Below are 18072 nucleotides of genomic sequence, written 5' to 3'. Positions count from 1 at the left end.
CAACCAAGGAACGCAAATGCATGACTCTAGGAAGCAAGTAAGAAATGGAAAAACGCAAAAAATAAAAGTAAGCCATCTCAGGACAACATGGGTAGTATAAAATTGGAGTACACATCCTTATTTTGCATAGTAGTCACAAGGAAAAACAGTACCTCTCAAGGAAACAAAATCATACAAGTCAGATGAGGATGTTTAAAAAAAAAATTATCCTTCAAGAGAGAAAGCACCCCCACTACTTCTTCCCAGTTCCGTATTTCTAACTCATTCTAGTTTTTAAGGTGAAAAAGGCACCACAATAGCTTGCTTCCAGTTTCTCAAAGTCTCTGTGGAAATGAAGCTACCACCATCTCTTACCACAGAGACTGCTGAAGAATCCTCAGCATAAACATGGGTGAGAAAATAGCCAGTGCTGCACATTCTATAATTTATTCTAAAGTGCATTATTATATTAAGCTACTGATGTAAAGAAGCCTACCACTAGGAAGTTCTTTAATCATAAGTGCAGCAGCTGCTGCAGCAGTGGATGAAACTCTTGAGTACTTAAACCAAGTACTAACCGGCTTTTGAATTAAAGACGAGGCTGGTTTCATTTGAAATTAGCTCTGAAGATAAACTGTCCAGGCTGGTAAAGCCAGCCTATACAGTGTTTATCCCTGCTTGGGCAGTTCAAGAGAGTACAACATGCATCATAAGACCTTCATTACCTAAATTTTCCTTAATAGCTTAGTTTAAAGATGAGGCACAGATTAGCTGAATTGGCCAAGCTGTCCTTAATACAAGCCTGTCATGGCCTGTACCTACAACTAAGCCAGCAACTAAATGCCAGGCAGATGCTCTCTCACCCCATCACACCTCACATTCCCCACCCCATCCCCCCGGGCAGGGCTGTGCTTCAACCCTGAGGCAGTCAGTTCCAGGTGTACTTGACACCTCTCCAAGCAAAAGCGAACTGTGGCCTACACTCTGCTGCCAAAGGCATTGAGAAAAGTGCACTAACAATATCAGTTGTAGCACCACTTGGCTGCCTTTGACTCCAGCTGTTATTGAAGTCCCAGCATGTCCAGTAGAGCAGCACTCAAGAGCTGGCAGGACTTAATCAGGCCACTGTCAGATGCCACTCTCCCTTTGACTTGACTGCTTATATGGTGCTACCAGAAGGTAAGTGAGTCATGCTGATCACTCCTTGGCTCTGGAGTTGACTGATCAGCTTCTGGGTGAGAATGATGGTCTCTGCGGGTGCTAGACAGACACCAAAAGGCCATTGGTACCCTTTAGGCCCTTGAAATGTACTCTCCTGAGGTAGCCTGTGCCAAGGATGCACAGGGCCTCTGGGGCCATCACAGTAAGTTGCTTTTGCCACTCATTCCCAGTCAAGCTCACTTCAGCCTCCAACAGTTAGCTACTGGGATGCCCTTGTGACTGCAAAAGTACAAATGAGTTCCTTATAGCTTGACTCTGCACTGGTGTCTGCTAGAGCCTTATACACCCATGGATCTGACATGCTAGGTCATCGGATCCACGGAGTCTAATAAACATGGTTGTCCTTCTCCTCCACCTGGCTGGAGCAGTGCCCCTCCTCAGTCCTGGTCACTGGACTGTCCACTTACTTCATATAAAGAAAATGAGATTAGAATTGCTTTCCGAAAAATCAGAGTAAAAGAAGACCTTCCACTCTGGTAAACTGCCTACTGGAGACTGCAAGAACAACTTTCCTGGTAAAAAAAACCATCTGGGATTGTCTTTCTCTACAACTCAGGTACCAATGTCTCTAGGGTTGAAGGTAGGTTATCGATCCCACTTTCTTGTGTCTGCTCTGTGATCCCTCAGATAAGTACACAGAGCACCCACTGTGTCTACCCTCTATATCCTCCCCCTTGAGCAAAGAACACTTACTCTTAATAGCAGAGATACTGGGCAATACAGATGGGGAGTAGGATCTATCTTTTTTTTGTTGCTGGAACTTCTGGAACAGTGTTTCCCATTTCTCTACCAGTTTTTCTCCAGCAAAGTCATAGGAACTCAGTATTGCCATAGCTGACAAGCCACTTTGCCCACCACCACTGCCTCTTTGTCTCTTCAGCTACCCAGCTTTGTCTCATTACCATCAATAAACTGGCACACAGCAATGGTGCATGGTGTGCTCCACTCATATTACCACCCCTGTGGGTCATGCACAGTGGATTTCACCTGGATCTGTGGGTAACTGCATATTGTTTTGGTCACAATAAATCACCTCTAGCATGGCTGATTCCCTCAGGTACTGGACATGGTGGTCCACTAGTCTGGGTGGCACATTTCCCTTGATACCTCTCCTTCACACTTGACAGCAGTCACCTCCAGAGGCTGATGACTTGTGTTCTCTTCTTAACTGCCTTGGTAATGCCCCCTTCTGTAGAAAGAAATCCCAGCTCCTTCTTTACTCTAAAATTGCAGGCTACTTGCCCTGTTATTGCAGCAGCAAAGCAGGCAGGTAACAATGTGCTCATCTGGAGGATGGGTGAAATCTCTTCACAAGTTCCACAGTTCACTCAAGGATAAGGTATTGAATTGTTGTCTCTTTTCTGTCTTTCCCCCCTACTCTTGCAATAGCCCTGCTTCACCCTACTCTACTATGAGCTGACTTCCGTGTCCATTTCTTGTTTATATGAATGACTGATATCTGTAAGGGTTGCTCCAGCTGCAGTGCCCATCAGTAGAGTTAGAGCCTGTCACCTTCTTGAGATATTTAAAGACCTTCTCTTCCTCTGATGGTACTGAGCAGGACTTTCCCTTCATGAAGCCATACTGCCTCTGACTGATACCTGCATTGTATTTGGATGTTTTTCAATAATTCCCAGAATAATCTTTTCCACACTTTTACTGGTCACTGAAGCGAGACTGAGTAGTTTCCAGGTTGACAATTGCAGTCCCTTTTCTTTAGAATATGCTAGCCAGATTGCAACTGACTGGGACCTCTCCAGATTACCAAGACCATTCAAAAATCATTGAAAGAGATCTTGTGATGAATGACATCATCCAACTCTTTTGAGTACTCTTGGCTGAATCCCATCAGGCCCCACAGACTTCTGGGGATCCAGCTACTTTTTCATCCTCTTAGCCATGGAGGACCTTTAGCCATGGTTCTCCAGCTCAGGGTGCTGGGACAGGCTTAGCCCATTTTCAGTGTTGACAAGAGAGGCAAAGAAAGCATTACACATCTCTGCCTTGTCTATGTCCCTGTTTGTGAAGTGATCGTCCTCGTCCTGTAATGGGCCAACGTTATTTCTGCACTGCCTTTTGCTACTGACGTATCAAAGGAAAAACATTTTTTTTTCTTTTTGTTCTGACAGTGCTGGCCATCTTCAACTCTAGCTGAGCTTTGAATACACAGATTTTCTCCTTACAATGGGGAGCAGCATCTCTGTATTCTTCCTATGTCACTAATACAACACATGCTTTTAAAATTTTTTTCTAACATGTTCTAGTCAGATTTGTTATTACCTGAACTCATCATACCTACTACTTGACACAAGAAAAAGACTGTCCTGGTTTAAAACCAGTCAGCAACCAAGTGTCACATAGCCACTCATTTGCTCTCCTCTCTTGCCAGTGAGACTGCAATAAGATTGGGCAGAAAAGGTAAAATCCATGGGTTGAGATAAAGACAGAAATAAAGCAAAATTAATAACAATAACAACAGTATAGAAAGGAGGAAAGAGAAAGGAATAAAAACCCAAGAGGAAGGAGTGATCCACAATACAATTTCTCCCTGCTGCTGACTGATACCCAGACTGAACCCAGACAGTGACTGGTCCCTTCCAGCCAACTCCCCCCAGTTTATATATTGGGCATGATGTTCAAGGGCATGGAATATACAGGCCACCCATGCTGGCCATGGTCTCTCACAACTTCTTGTGCACCTGGTTGCTGGCACCACATGAGACATTGAGAAGGTTTTTGGTTTAGGATAAGCACTACTTCACAACAACTAGAAATCACTGTTATTCAAAGGATGCTCATACTAAATCCAAAACACAGCATTGCACCAATTAACTCTATCCTAGCCAAAGTCAGGACAAAACCTTAGAGTCTACCACAGCAAGGGCACCAAATCACCTTCAGATCTGTAAATAATCCTTAGTCCAGCTCCCTTCAGCCAAGCAAGGAATTATTTTAACATCTAGATGCTTCTTGATCATAAACCTTTCTGTCTAGTCACCTTCAGATGCACAAGGACCTCGACTGGGTTTGTGGGTTAATTTTTTTTTTAATTGATAGGGAATCCCCAAGTAACCAACTAAGCTGGCTTTAAGACTTTGAAAAACCAGGGCAGCAAAGAGTGAACTTAATGGGAAGCAGATCTGGCCCGCTATTTTAAGTAATCTTTAGACAAGGGGGGGGGGGGGAATGGGAAAAGGGTGAATGGGGAGAAGAATTAAAGTTTTACTCGAAGACTCTCCAGTTGCTGGGAATGCTGCTTTGCCCTTAACATCTAGGACATATATCTGTCCTAGATTTCCAACTCATTCCAAAGGAATACCAGTGTGAATTATTTTAGTGTCATATAGTGGTGTAAGTGTTGATGGTGTATCAGGTTTGAGTTCGCAACTGGCCACACCACAGGTGAACACTCTGATCACATAGTAATCAGGAAACTGCTTCCTAATAGAGAATGACCACAAACACACTTCAACACCACAGAAGCAACACTGCACTCAGGAAAATCCTGAGTTTAACAGCTATTTGTTTTCCCAGATGGCATATCCATAACACTATCTCATTTATACAGCCTCTTAGTCTTAGGTCTCTGGTTCCTCTTGGTGGGTTTCTTTTCCTTTAAATAAAAAAACATCAATGGACTAATACACTTATGTTAGTAAAAAAAAAATCCAAAGATTTATTTACACTTCATGCCGTTTGCTCACTGTTCCCTCTAGAAAGCCACAGCTGCAGCCAATGAGACAAAAATCCGAGGGAAAAAAAAAAAAAAAGAAAAAAAAAGGAAAAAAAAAAAGAAAAAATAAACCAAAAGAAAAACAAAACAAAACAAAAAAACGCAAACAAACAAAAACCCCATGGTATCTGGCACTTCCTTGAGCTGCAAGAAGCATCAGGAAAAGCACAAATTTTATTCAGGGACAGACTACAGCAGGGGGCAGCTACCTGGTACCTTATGCTTGGACTTTAGAAGAAGGGTTCTTGCTGGTCTATGTTAAGCAGGAAACAACTTCAAGGTTTAGCTTAACATATTCCTCTTCAAAGCTTCAGGGGCAAAGAAGCATTCACAAGTCCCTGCAAAGCAAAATTCTATGCTAAAAGCTATGTTTATATAGTACTAAGCATGCACACTTAAATCAGGAAGCAGAGCTCCCATCTGCCATGTTCTATGTAAACAATACTATTTAGATGCCTATAGCTCATAAAAAAAAAGGCCTATAGACGTGTTCTGCTACCTCTGTATCTCAGCATCACAGCCACTGCAAAGACCAAAAAAAAAAGCTAAGGCCCTTAAAAAATTACCACGTGCATAAAATCACAACAAGCTTATTAGTAAAGAGACTATACTGAACATATACTGACTGGGCAAAGACAGTCTACAGAGGTCCAGACAATTTTTGTTACAAAAGCAGTGACCATCCCCAAGATAACCATGTGCCCTCTTCTCCTGAACTCTGGAATCTGACCAGGAAAAATTGAAGTACTTTCTGCATGACCACTACAGGTCTGTTTCAGACTCCAAAGAATCAAGCACTAAGAAAATCAGACACATGCAAAAAGCATGAGGTATTTTAGGCTTATACTGAGAAAACTACACTTTTTGCAAAGTATTGCTCAAATAACGCCTCTTTCATCGGCTTTTATGCCTACCTTTTTTTTTTTTTGCACGGCAGCTTCTTTTCCTCAAAAAAAAGCATTAACATTTAACACTAAACTCACTGAAGTTCTTTCCTACTGTTCATACAGAACAGCTGGGCTACAGCAAAGTTGCTGAATACCTGTTTCAACAGCTGTGCATTCCGACTATTTGCTGACTGAGAGAGCTGCAAGAACTAGTTAATAACTTTTTTCTCCCTACTCTGGAAAAAAAAAAAATCTCAGCTTCATAGAGATTACTCTATCATTTTGCAGTGATTCACTCTGGTATACAATGAAATTCAAGCATTTCACATCCTCTTCACTGCTGCCACATATAACCTTGGGAAGTAAAAACTTTCTCAGCATGCTCTGAAATACAGGCTAACATATATTCCCATTCCCTAACCAAGAACAAGCTAGTTCCACTGAACTAACTACACAGCACATCAAATCCTACGTACACATTAGTCACTTGCCACATTGTACAAAATAGTGCCACAACTCACACACTGGGTGCTGAAAAAAGACCGAACGTATTAAGTATTCATTCATAAAGCATCTTCAGCAAAATTTGGGCAGACTTGCCTTGCCAGCCTTCCTGAAGGAGCTGCTGGATGCATGCAACACTAAAATCGTTCACTCTAGACTGTGCAGTCAAAAATCAAGTCTATAGTCCCACACGCACCTGCCAGGACTGCGTGTATCTGTGTATCTGGGTATCTGTGTTTAAAAGCACGCTCCAGTTAAAACTGCCCCACGTTGACAGTACCATTCTCAAAAGCTCATCTAGGACAACACTTTCCAATCACCAGTTTCTGAGAGGCGTTGTCAAGGAATCCTGCTACCGTGTTCTCCTAGACTGACGGTGTTAACAAGGAAAATCTTCAAGTTCAAGGGATCGTCTGAAGGGATTTCTGTCTGGGCTGTTTGAAGGACCTTTAACAAAACAACGGCGAAATTATCAACGCATCTTACACAAACTACAGCTCTGACCATCTGCATCTCCCAGGTAGAGGAAGTGCCCATGGAAGACCCCAAGGACACGGGGCCCCCTCGGACACGCCGACAGCGAGGCCTCGGCCAGTGTGCCCAGCCGGGGGTGGCCGCTGCCCGCACACCTGTCCCTCGGCACCCTGCGCGGGCTCGCTGCCGCCCGCCCGCCGGGAGGGACGCACACCGGAGCGACGGCGCGGCACGCTCGCACGGAGCAGAGCAGAAGCTGGGGTTAAAGAAAAAATTAAAAAAAAAAAAAGAGAATGAAAAAAGAAAAAAAAAAACACCAAACAAATTACGGGGATGCAGCGAGGGGCCGCTTGCGGCCCCGCTGCCGGGACAACTCTCCCCAATTTCAGACGACGGACTCGTCCCTAGACCGGCGGTCAGGCCTGCCCCTATCCTGTCCTGCCGCCTGCTCATCAGCCCCCATCGCGGAGCAGGTGGGCGATCGGGACGGACGGTACAGAGAAGCCTCTGCCCACATCACCCCGCCGCCACCGCGCCGGCGGGGACGGCTGCTCGCTGCCCGCACGCCCGGAGCCCCTCGGCAGTAGCTCTCCGTTTACCTCCTCGCCGCCGCCGCCGCTCTCCTCCGTGCCGTTTCCTACGCTCGCCATGTTCCCTCTCCGCTGCCCGCCGCGAGAGATCTCTGCGGCCGCCGCGCGCCGTCCACTGCTCACAGCCCAGCGGCAGTGCCGCCCCACGCCCTTCCCGGCCGCCCCCGCTCGATCCGGCCCAGGACCCGCCCCCGCCGGTCGCGCCCCGATGGCCCGCGGCGTTGGCGTCCGCCCCCGCCGGTCGCGTCCCGATGGCCCGCGGCGTTGGCGTCCGCCCCCGCCACACCGCCCGCTCTGCCTCTCGGCCGGGCCGGCCTGAGATGTGCCGAGGTTGCCGGACTCGAGGGCGGTCGGAGAGTGCAGCTGGACAGGTCGGAGCAAGCGGAGCGCCGTCCCAAACTCGTACCGAAGCCCCGTCCTTCCCCCGTCCTTCCCCCGTCCTGCAGCCCCACCTCCAGCCACGCTGCGGCTTCGCGCCACCGTGACCGGTTTCACTGACAGACGTGCGGTAAAGCTTCTCGCAGTCGTTCCCGCCGTGTCCTTTCCGGTGCCTGGGTTACCTGAGCGGCAGCCCGGGCCGATTCAGCATACCTGAACCAACAGTGGCGGACTGGCGGTCTGTGCCGGGTGCCAGCAGCCTGCTCCGGGATCTGCCGCGCCGCCCGACCAGCTGCTCCAGGAAAGGGCAGCACGAGCACGAGGGGCCTCGCGTGGCACTGCGTGCAGACCCTGCCACTCCGATGTTGTCAGTGACCTACAGGTATTCAGTATCTGATGTCCGGGAGAAACTTTCTCTTACAGTCCTTCAGCTCCTAGTGGCCCGGCTCTGAGGAAGAACGGCTTCCTCACCATGCTGGCTATCACTTGCAAAGTTCACAAAGCAGCCACCTTAATGAGAACTCTTATTAGAGTCCCCCACCTCACCTTGTCCTGTCTTTAGTTCACAGTATCATAATGCTCTGTGCTCAAAATGTACCAATTTCCACTTTTCTGTATTCTGCCAGCTAAGGTCAATGCCAACTAAAAGGCAGGTAGGGTAGCATGATGCCCACTTCCTACTGCTTAGTTCTCTGTCACAGCCATTGTTAAAAAATACATACAGTTTTGATAGTCCGGCTTCCTTAGAACCAGATTTGGGAATATAGTCTAGATAGGTCCTTAAGTCTAAGAACAGGGAGAAGTACAGATGTTCAATGTAGACTGACAACTGAAGTGTCCCTACTAATCTTTCATAGACTGCTCTGCAATATCTGCTATTTTTACCCATCTCAACTAAGTAAAAAGGGGAGGGGAACCTAACATAAATATGTTCATCTTTCCTGCAAAATTCAGTTAGGGTACCACAGACACACTGTTCTCTCATTCTCATATTGCACTTTAATGAGTTTCTTTACTGGCAACTTGTTGGAAGATACTCCAGTGATATTAATATTTTCCAGGATTGAACTGAGGCACATGAAATATACCAGTCTTGCAAAAGAGAAGACAGGCTCATACATGCTTTGTATTTGACTCACAGCACAGTCATGTCTGCCCACATGTCAGCTCCACCTGAAACCTTTTTTATGCTGTTCACAAGAATTATTCTGCAAGTTATTCTCTTTTGAAGACATGATTCTCTTTCTGTTTTTCAACTTCACAGGCAATCCCTTTGAGGTATCCTTTAGGCTGGAGCAGCATACTACCTCCTTTTCAAACCCAGTTTTTAACCACTATTATTATTTAACAGAATACTGTGGGATATGTGTTATATGTGGAGGATAACAACTAATACATATGTTCTGGATGAGTACTAGTTATGCCATTCAGTAGAAGCCACACTTCTAAGCAGTTATGCATTAGCAACAGAGAATAAAAACTTAGCATGAGCATGATCACTTAAGTTCTTGTGTAAACTGTTAATGTACTATAGCACAAAAACCTCTAAAGTTAGGCTGGGGAAATCCCATTAATGTGCAGAGATTTAAGTCATGGGTGGTTGGTTACTCTGTGTGTGGAAAACGTAGCTCCATGAGTCAGAGGTTCAGTTAATGTACTCAGCAAGCTCAAGATCAAGGACTAGTTCATTCATCACCATTTTGTCAAAATTGGCTCTTGATAGGTTTCATTTATATTACTGCATTCTCTCTTCCCCACCAAGTCCTTTAGTTCACTTATACTCTTGGGCAGATTGAGGGTGATATGTATCAATGGCCTTTCTCCAGTCAGAACGAAGATGTGTACTAAAATAATTGTGGAGGAGATGACTGCATCAAATCATGTCTGATCGAGGTAGCTAAGGCATGAAAATTGCTACTGAAGTCTGAATACAAGCCCTGGGAATGGTAGAGCCATTACTGAGTTTTTCTTGGTCTTTTCCACAGGCTCGCTTTCATTAAAGGCACAGGCAACGGGCAAGCTTCCACAGTGCTTGCTTTTACTAAAGTAATTTAATAATGTAATAATAGTCAAATAGTCAAAAATGACATCTCAAAACCACACCCCAGTTGGCTTTAATCGAGTTTAATAATTCCTCCCCTTCTCACTTGAAATGTAAGCGTTAAATAAAATCCTTGTAAATTCCTCTTATGGTTTTCCATTTGTAAAAACAAAAACAAACCCTCCATTTCTGAAGGAATATGAACAAGAATAACAGGTCTTAATCCTCTGAGAAGCCTGCAGCAGTTCTCAGCCAGCTCTAGTTTCTATCCATTTGACTGTAGGTGTCTTGCAGCAAGAATTAAGAAGATTATGAGTTGATTACTAATCTTTCAAAAAGTATTCAGAGAACATTCCAGTGGAAGTGTTGAAAGGATTTTGCTGTGATCTGACAGAGGAGGCAAGACCTTGAGAGTCTGTTTTCCTCTGTCAGGTAGCTGGATAGAATTCCCACACAGAAAAAGCTACGTCTTCCCCATTTTCACAGCCATAACTTGCATGCTTTTGTGTGTTAACACTGTTTGGACATTTGATAATTCTTCTAGAGTATCCCTTCACAATATAGCTATTCACTATGAATTTACCTCATTATAAGAATTCATGGGACAATTTGGAAAAATAAGTATCTTTCTTTTTCTATTGTTTTGAGCTTAAGCAATTAAATACAGCTCTTACAAGGATGAAGAGTCCTATTCTGCCCCGTATGATTAGATAATATAGAATAATAAAATCCACTTCACCCTTGGTACTGATACAGTTTTCTTGAGGACTAGAAAATAATCCTTGAGAATAGAATCTCTGTAAAGGAAGCCTAGGAAATTGCCCTAGCAGTCCTACAGCTACTTTCTTCTATGGTTACTCTTAGACTCAAACAAACAGCAAAGCTGTAAGTAACACTCATTAAACAATTAGCAGGTTGCCTGATGGAGTTAGGGCAAGTAAGTAGGGCAGAAACCGACTCCCGCCTAGTTCTAGAAGTACGGTTTCATACACTACCTATTAGAACAGTGAGTACTCTGAGCAGTACAAACTGTATGTGACTCTACCCACAAAAACACCTTGTGAAATATTTTTTGAGAGAGTCAGAATCACCATATTTGAGGAACACCTTTCAAGATCAAGAGAATGAAATTTCTTACTGTGGCACTGAGTTAGAAGCTGGCAAAAAAATTAAAAATAAAAAAGCAAACCACAGACAGATATATTTCAAGTAATTTGTCAGAGATACTATTTTGTAAAAAAAATAAAAAGAAAGAAAAGGCAAGATGTAACAGCCAAGAGCAAAAAAATTGCTTACAGTGTATCTCCCTTTGGATTATAACTGCTATGCTATAACCTCTAGGCAATTAGCGGTTTTTTAACCAGCACTTATTTGCCAATTGAGGTAGCAACACCTCTTCTTGATGGGAATCAATATGAAAATATTATTTCTTTCCACAAGCTGAGCTAGTCTGTGACACAAACAGTGTTTCAGCCATTACTATAGCAACAGCAGTAATCCCTTTAGAATTAAAACACATGAGAGTGCATTGATGCATATATGTAGTGGTATGAGAAGGCTAAGGTACATTCTGAGATAAATTCAATTCCTCCACATACACAAACGCACTACCCAATACTGCAACAAGTTTTACCCTAGGCTCTAGGAGGAATATTAACTCTTAAGTCCCAGCACCATTTTCCCACATCCAACTGAAAGGAGGGTGTAGCAAGACACAAAGCAGCCCACCTAGCTAAGTAAATGCAACAATTAAAAGCACTAGAGTAAGGCAACTCAGTATGCTCAAAACACGTGGTCTGGCCTTGGGCCCCAAGAAAACCCCAAAAGGAGTGAGCTAAGGACCTGAATCAACACACCAACACACAATTTTTATGAAAGACGTGGAAGAAAGTTGGCTTTCCAAAACACCTGGCATGCATGGAGGCAGTACTACAGCCTAGAGTACTCGTGTTCTGCAAATTACAGATATGGACATCGAGTAAAGCTTAAAGTACTGACTTGTTAGACTTAGGAGTGAAAGTGTTCTACAGTAAGCTGTTTCATCTAAATGCTGTTTGTTAGACCTCTCAAGAATTTTATTTGGAAGTGAAGAACCAAGGTGTTATTTCTTTCACAAATACAAATATGCAGAGATTTTATTTGAGTACTTAGGTTTTCATACTCTGCTAGGCATTCTTTTAGAGAACTAAAATGGTTTCAAACTCCCAGATCTTGTTTCTATATTTAACAAATGGATGGTGGCTATCTTGAAGTAAAGCCTCTTCTTTTTGTCAAACAGACATATTTGCCTTCACTCACCATACTAGCATGAAGCAAATATTGCAGAGGTGGAAAGACATACAAAATCCTGAGATTGTGAGAGAATGATCAGGCATTTCAGCACAAATAGGATCTTGAACAAGACACATGAGGAAGTCTCCTCTGTTCAGGGAAGCCCTGCCTCTTTCACAAAGCCAGAGTAAGGACAACAATGAACTGTGGACATGGTACAGAGGTTTACCTTGGTTACCATGTGACTTGTTTCTGTATACCTAAGCCAGGTTGTATTAGTGATCCTCAGTGAAAGCATAATGCAATTAACTCACACAGATTTCAACTAGCAGCCTCTAGTTCTTTTACCAATGTATCTACACAGACATTGTTTGCATAATAGTTCCTATCAACATTTCTATAGGTGCCATCTCTAACTCACGGACTATATTTGGATTATTTTCTGTACGCCCTTATAAGCTTCCTAAGGGAGAACCATGAAAGATGCCACTAAGAAAGACTACTTAAACTTTCTAGCCCTAGAAACAAACAAAACAAAACAAAACAAAACAAAAATTTACATACATTTCTCCTGCTCCAGGTAGAGTGAAGCTGTTCTTAGGCTGACACCATTTAAATTGGATTTATCCACAGCCAATGGACAGCTTTTCACAACAGTGTAAGTCAGAGGGTATCTGATCTACCCTCTGCTGGATGTACAGCCAAGCTCAAGGTTAGAGAAGGTTGCACTAGAGACATACTTTAAGAACACTAATACACCATGTAAGTACAGACCTCCCAGCAAAACCTCGGAGTACTAGGTCAGACTCAACAGGGTGATACATGAGGAAATCAATAAGCCATGCAGAATACCAATAAACAAAAAAAACACCCAACCAAGCAAACAAACAAAAACACAAAACAAAACACTAAAACATTATTATATTTTAGAAGGCTTAAAAGTATCTCTGTTTTCTGTGATTTTAGACAACTAAGCCAAAAATCTACCTGGCATTTCACTACATTTCAAAGCACAGGTAAGCATCCTATCACCTACACTTCTCCTAACTTTACTGGTCAGCATTCTCTTCTCAACATGCTTATCCTGTTCCACCCCACTCCCACTCTCTGAAATTCCATTCTATTTCATTCTATTCAATTCCAGCACATTCCAGCAAATTCCCTTTACCCCATCCAAAAGAAAAATGAGAAGTTTCCTTTGCTTTTCTATGTTTTTGTATATTTTCTTTTCTGTTTTTCTCCTCTTCTGCTCATTTATCCCACCAAAAGCATTTTTTAGTAGAGGATTAAGAGGCCTCCCCTTGTATCAGGCCAGCTGATTAACCTACACCTGATGGAAGTAAATAACTTTGCATCTTGGTATGTGATGTCTCATCTCTTTGCAGTTTTCTCTCCTCTCCTCTCCTCTCCACTCCTCTCCTCTCCTCTCCTCTCCTCTCCTGTTTTCTGCTATTTCAGCAAGATATTCTTTGTACTTCTCCCATTCTTGCCTCTAAGCCTCTTCCTGTTCATGATCACATTTCATCTCATTGGAAGTATTTTGATGTTCATTTTCCCAACCTCTTGTCAAAGTGCATTTTCACACAATTATAGATTGATACTGTGACTGTTCTCACCCAGCTGTCCTTTTTTTTAAGATATAAAAAATTAAAGATATAAAAAGCCACACTACATTATGTTACTTGTTTAGAAAATAAAATACATTAATGTACCCCTGACACTAACATGATGCTTGATGTTTGAATGCCATATTGTAAATGATAGAACACCTCTTCCTGCAGAATGTCTTGTTAAATAAACCCTTAAGGATGTGCCTGCATTGCTGCACCAAGGTTAATTTTTAATCGGCTCTTTTTTTTCCCCTTTGAAACCTTTGGTCCTATTAACAATCTAAACTGTGTTTTGTCATTTGATAGTTTTATTAGCTTCAAGAAATGGAGGAGACTTCCTGTAAATCCTGTAATAACTGGAGACAATGACATCTTTAAAATTATATTACTTATGTAGCTGAGTCCTTTCCATGTGTTTTTTCATCACATACTGTACTATTTGAAAAGCAATGGAAAAAGCTATTACTGCACCTTACACAAGTGTTCTTTGCCTTAATGACAAAACTTGCCAGAAAATATGTCACATCTTTTGTCTATTCATTTTGTTGTTCTTTCATTGCTCTGAAGACAACATGTTCAGGATTGAACCAGCGGAACAGATGGTTGCTACATGTCCAAGTCATCAGGGAATGGAAATGCCTGAAAGCAACCCCTTCCTTCCCCCCACCAAAATATAATCACTGAGACAAAATCCAAAATATCACATATACAAATCAATGTTCTTCCTGCAATTTTGTTAAACTGTAGGAAGAACATTGATACAAATCAATGTTCTTCCTACAATTTAACAAAATGCTCACTAGCGGAGCATGTTGTTAAATTGTATTCAAAGGTCTTCCCTTCACATTTTTGGAAAATACATTTATTGATTGATTTATTTACATACTTGTATTTTAAATCTTGTTAATTGACAGATTATCCATGTTATATATGCTTTTTCTAAAAAACACAGACTGCAAAACAGACATGATTCCTTCCTCTTGTCATGTGGGCTGCCATGTTCAGAAGCTCCTACTGTAATGCTAGGTCTGGTCCGTCTTCAGTGAAGGGATTTTGCTGCTGTTTGGCTAGGAACTGTCTCTGTATTTTGCAGCCAAATGCAATACATTTAGCTGAGAAAAGCCTAAGGTGTCTCATCTGAGAACATAAACCTTGTTCTGTATATAACAGCATCTGGCTAGTATATTAGTAAGAGCTCTTGAAGGTTAAATGTAAGTGTTCTGGCTTTAAAATTCTACATTAGCCAACGGAGAGAGAGACATATTAAGAATAATGTGAATTAGTGTATTCTCTTACTAGTATTTATTAGAGTGAACAGTATCCATTAGTAACTTAAATACAAGTACTGTAGGTTTCAAGAACTTTGTTTCTTAAGTTTACTTTGAATTTTAACTGCACCATGATTTAATTAGCACATTCAAACTACCAGTTATTTTAAAGTCCTAAAAATGCAAGACTTGTATAACAAATTTCTTTAAAATGTTTTATTTACTTTGTTAGTTAGAATTTATTAATAGATTTAGAGAATGGATAAAGTTATAGATGAATCCCAGCCTGCCTTGTTCCCATTTTTTGTCGGTTGTATCTGATCTGGCTCTAATCAAGAGCCCAGTAGGCATGTTAGTATGATGCTGTGCCCAAACTAATATGCTTCCATGCCACTCTGGTGTGCAGCAGTTTTCCACTGTTCCTCTATTAGGGTTGAAAGTAAGCATTCTTTATCACAATGTTAACATAGTACTTTGTGGGAGCTCACTTGCCCACTGATTTGGTAGACTATCTGGAAGAACTGAGAAATAAATACTTCACAAAGGGATCTGAGGATAAGTGGACTTGTGGAGGACTATGCAGAAAAAGCAAGCATCTGGCGAACTTACAGTCTTTTTATAGCTAATTTTGGGTTTCTGAGACAAATTAGCTAATTACATCTTGTAGAAAGCCCTCCTGTACCTATGCTCTTTGTGAAAATACTTCGTTTAGCCATATGCCAACTAGGGGCTACATGTAGACCCTGACAGGGAAATCAGTGTATTATGGGTATGTATTTACTTTGATTTGAAAAGCCATGAAACCATCAGAAATGCTCATGGATGAACGGAATTCACATGGGCACTTCTGTCTGCAATGAAGGTAAATTCAAGTAATTCTGGCTTGATTAATGTCCTCAGCTTGTGTGGCACAAGCCCAGGAGATGTCAAAACATCAAACAGAGGTTAGATATTTCCCAAATGAGCATTTCATTTACTAGCCACATATAACCTAAAGAAAATTTTCTGTTCACGCATCAGCAAAATACCAAACGTTGAAGAGCATGTACTCAATAATTAATATACAAGAGAATGTTTTCTAAAGAGAATGTTTCCTCAGTGTTCCAAGTTTGGTTTACAGGCAGATGAGAGGAGAAGATTTCATCTGAGCAATAAACTAGCTGGGCACAGAGGTATTCTGACAAAAAAAAAAAAAATGTTCTTGTAGCAAGATATGAGATACTTTGGGAGATAAGGTGATTTGTATTCCTATCAATTATGCAGAGAACAGTTTTTTGGTAAGAAAATTAAGGGTCATACGGAAAAAGAGACAGCTCAGACTTTTCATAATGTTTACTGTTTCTATTCAAAACCACAAAACTACTTTTATTTAACAAGGAGATTTTCTACTAGGACAGAATAGGTTTGGTTTTCTGTGTTGACGCAGAATGAAAGGCATGAATAGACCAGATAATATTTTACCTCTTTCTAGTTTCTATATTGATAAGCTAAAAAAGCTTTCAAAATTAATTTTTAAATGAAGAACATAATAATAATTAAGAAAAAGAAACATTTTCTCTTTTTATTTCACTTAGAAGACAAAGTTTAGAGTACTTCAGATCCTTTCATTAACTGATCCAATCTCATTTTCCACTTTTAAAAGCCCTGAATTTACTTTTGGATATTTACTATTCAGTATTTTTTCAGGGTGCTCACTCTGAGAAATAATTCAGCATCATGTGACTGAGCTAGGGCAGGCCTTTTCCACTCCGGTACATGAAGTGCAGACTCATCCTCAGAATATGAGTGCACTAACAAGATTCTGTGAGATATGAATGCAAAGTGAGTAGTTATTATAGGACTACCCATCCAGACACTTACACTTGTTGAAACTGCTGGCAATTGCTTTACCAACTGGTGAAGGCCAATAGGATAAACAACTTCTGATTCTCCATTGCATAAGTTATTGTTACCTAAAATATTATAAATCATCATAGATTTCTTTATTGTAATTTGCTTCCATTTGTTTGATGTGTCCTTTTCTCTGTCCTGTTTGTTGGTCTATCACAGAATCACAGAGAATCACACAATCATTTAGATTGGAAAAGTCCTCTGATATCATTGGGTCCAAACTAAACTGAACACCTACTCTCAAGTCAGCTAGCCCATGGCCCAAGGTGCCACATCCAGTTTTTACTTAAAGACCTCCAGGGACAGTGACTCCACCATCTTCCCAGGCAGCCCATTCCAATTTCTAATCACCCTTCCTATGAAGAATTTCTTCCTAATGTCCAATTAAAACCTCTCCTGGCACAACTTAAGCCTGTGTCCTCTTGTCCTAGTGCTGATTGCCTGTGAGAAGAGACCAACCCCAACCTGGCTACAGCCTCCTTTCAGGCAGTCATAAAGAGTGTTAAGGTCACCCCTGAGCCTCCTCCTCTCCAGGCTAAACACTCCCAGCTCCCTCAGCTGCTCCTCACAGGACTTGTGTTCTAGACCCTTCACCAGCCTTGTTGACATTCTCTGGACATGTTCTAGCACCTCAGTGTCCTTCCTGAATTGAGAAATCCAGAACTGGACACAGGATTGGAGGTGTGGCCTCACCAGTGCCAAATTCAGGGGACAATCCCTGCCCTGCTCCTGCTGGCCGCACTGTTGCTGATGCAGGCCCAGACGCCATTGGCCTTCTCGGGCACCTGGGCACAGCTGGCTCGTGTTCAGCCACTGCCACCAGCACCCTCTGGTTCTTTTCTGCTGGGCCACTTTCCAGTCACTCTGCCCCCAGCCTGTGGCACTGCCTGGAGTTGTTGTGGCCAAAGAGCAGAACTCAGCACTTGGCCTTGTTGAATGTCATGGGGCTGGTCTTGGCTTATCTCTCCAGCCATTTCAGCTCCCTCTGCAGAGCCTTCCCACCCTACAGCAGATGGATACTCCAACCCAACTTGGTGTCATTTGCGAATTTGGTAATGGTAGACTCAATCCCCTCATCCAGATCACCAGGAAACATATTAAACAAGACTGATACCTGGGGGACACCACTAGTGAGCAGCCACCAGCTGGATGCAGCACCATTCCCCTCCGCTCTCTGGGCCTGGCATCCAGCCAGTTCTCAACCCAGTGAAGGGTGCTCCTGTCCA

General features: G+C 42.4%; 1 protein-coding gene across 2 annotated transcripts in view; it reads right to left on the bottom strand.

Moving 5' to 3' along the window:
* Window positions 1–7562, bottom strand: part of TTC39B (tetratricopeptide repeat domain 39B) — a 71591-nt gene extending 64029 nt beyond the window's left edge. For both annotated transcript variants that reach the window (XM_041416541.1, XM_041416543.1), the window contains exon 1: window positions 7398–7562. In XM_041416541.1, coding sequence (XP_041272475.1) covers window positions 7398–7448 — 51 coding nt within the window. In that variant the 5' untranslated portion in view covers window positions 7449–7562. The remainder of the gene's footprint in view (window positions 1–7397) is intronic.
* Window positions 7563–18072: the final 10510 nt, after the last annotated feature.

The sequence above is a fragment of the Onychostruthus taczanowskii genome, unplaced genomic scaffold (assembly GCF_017590055.1).
Source record: "Onychostruthus taczanowskii isolate IOZ18803 unplaced genomic scaffold, ASM1759005v1 scaffold52, whole genome shotgun sequence".
Taxonomy (NCBI): domain Eukaryota; kingdom Metazoa; phylum Chordata; class Aves; order Passeriformes; family Passeridae; genus Onychostruthus; species Onychostruthus taczanowskii.
The sequence above is the reverse complement of the archived record's forward strand: the minus strand, read 5'-3'. Positions and strand labels throughout refer to the sequence as shown.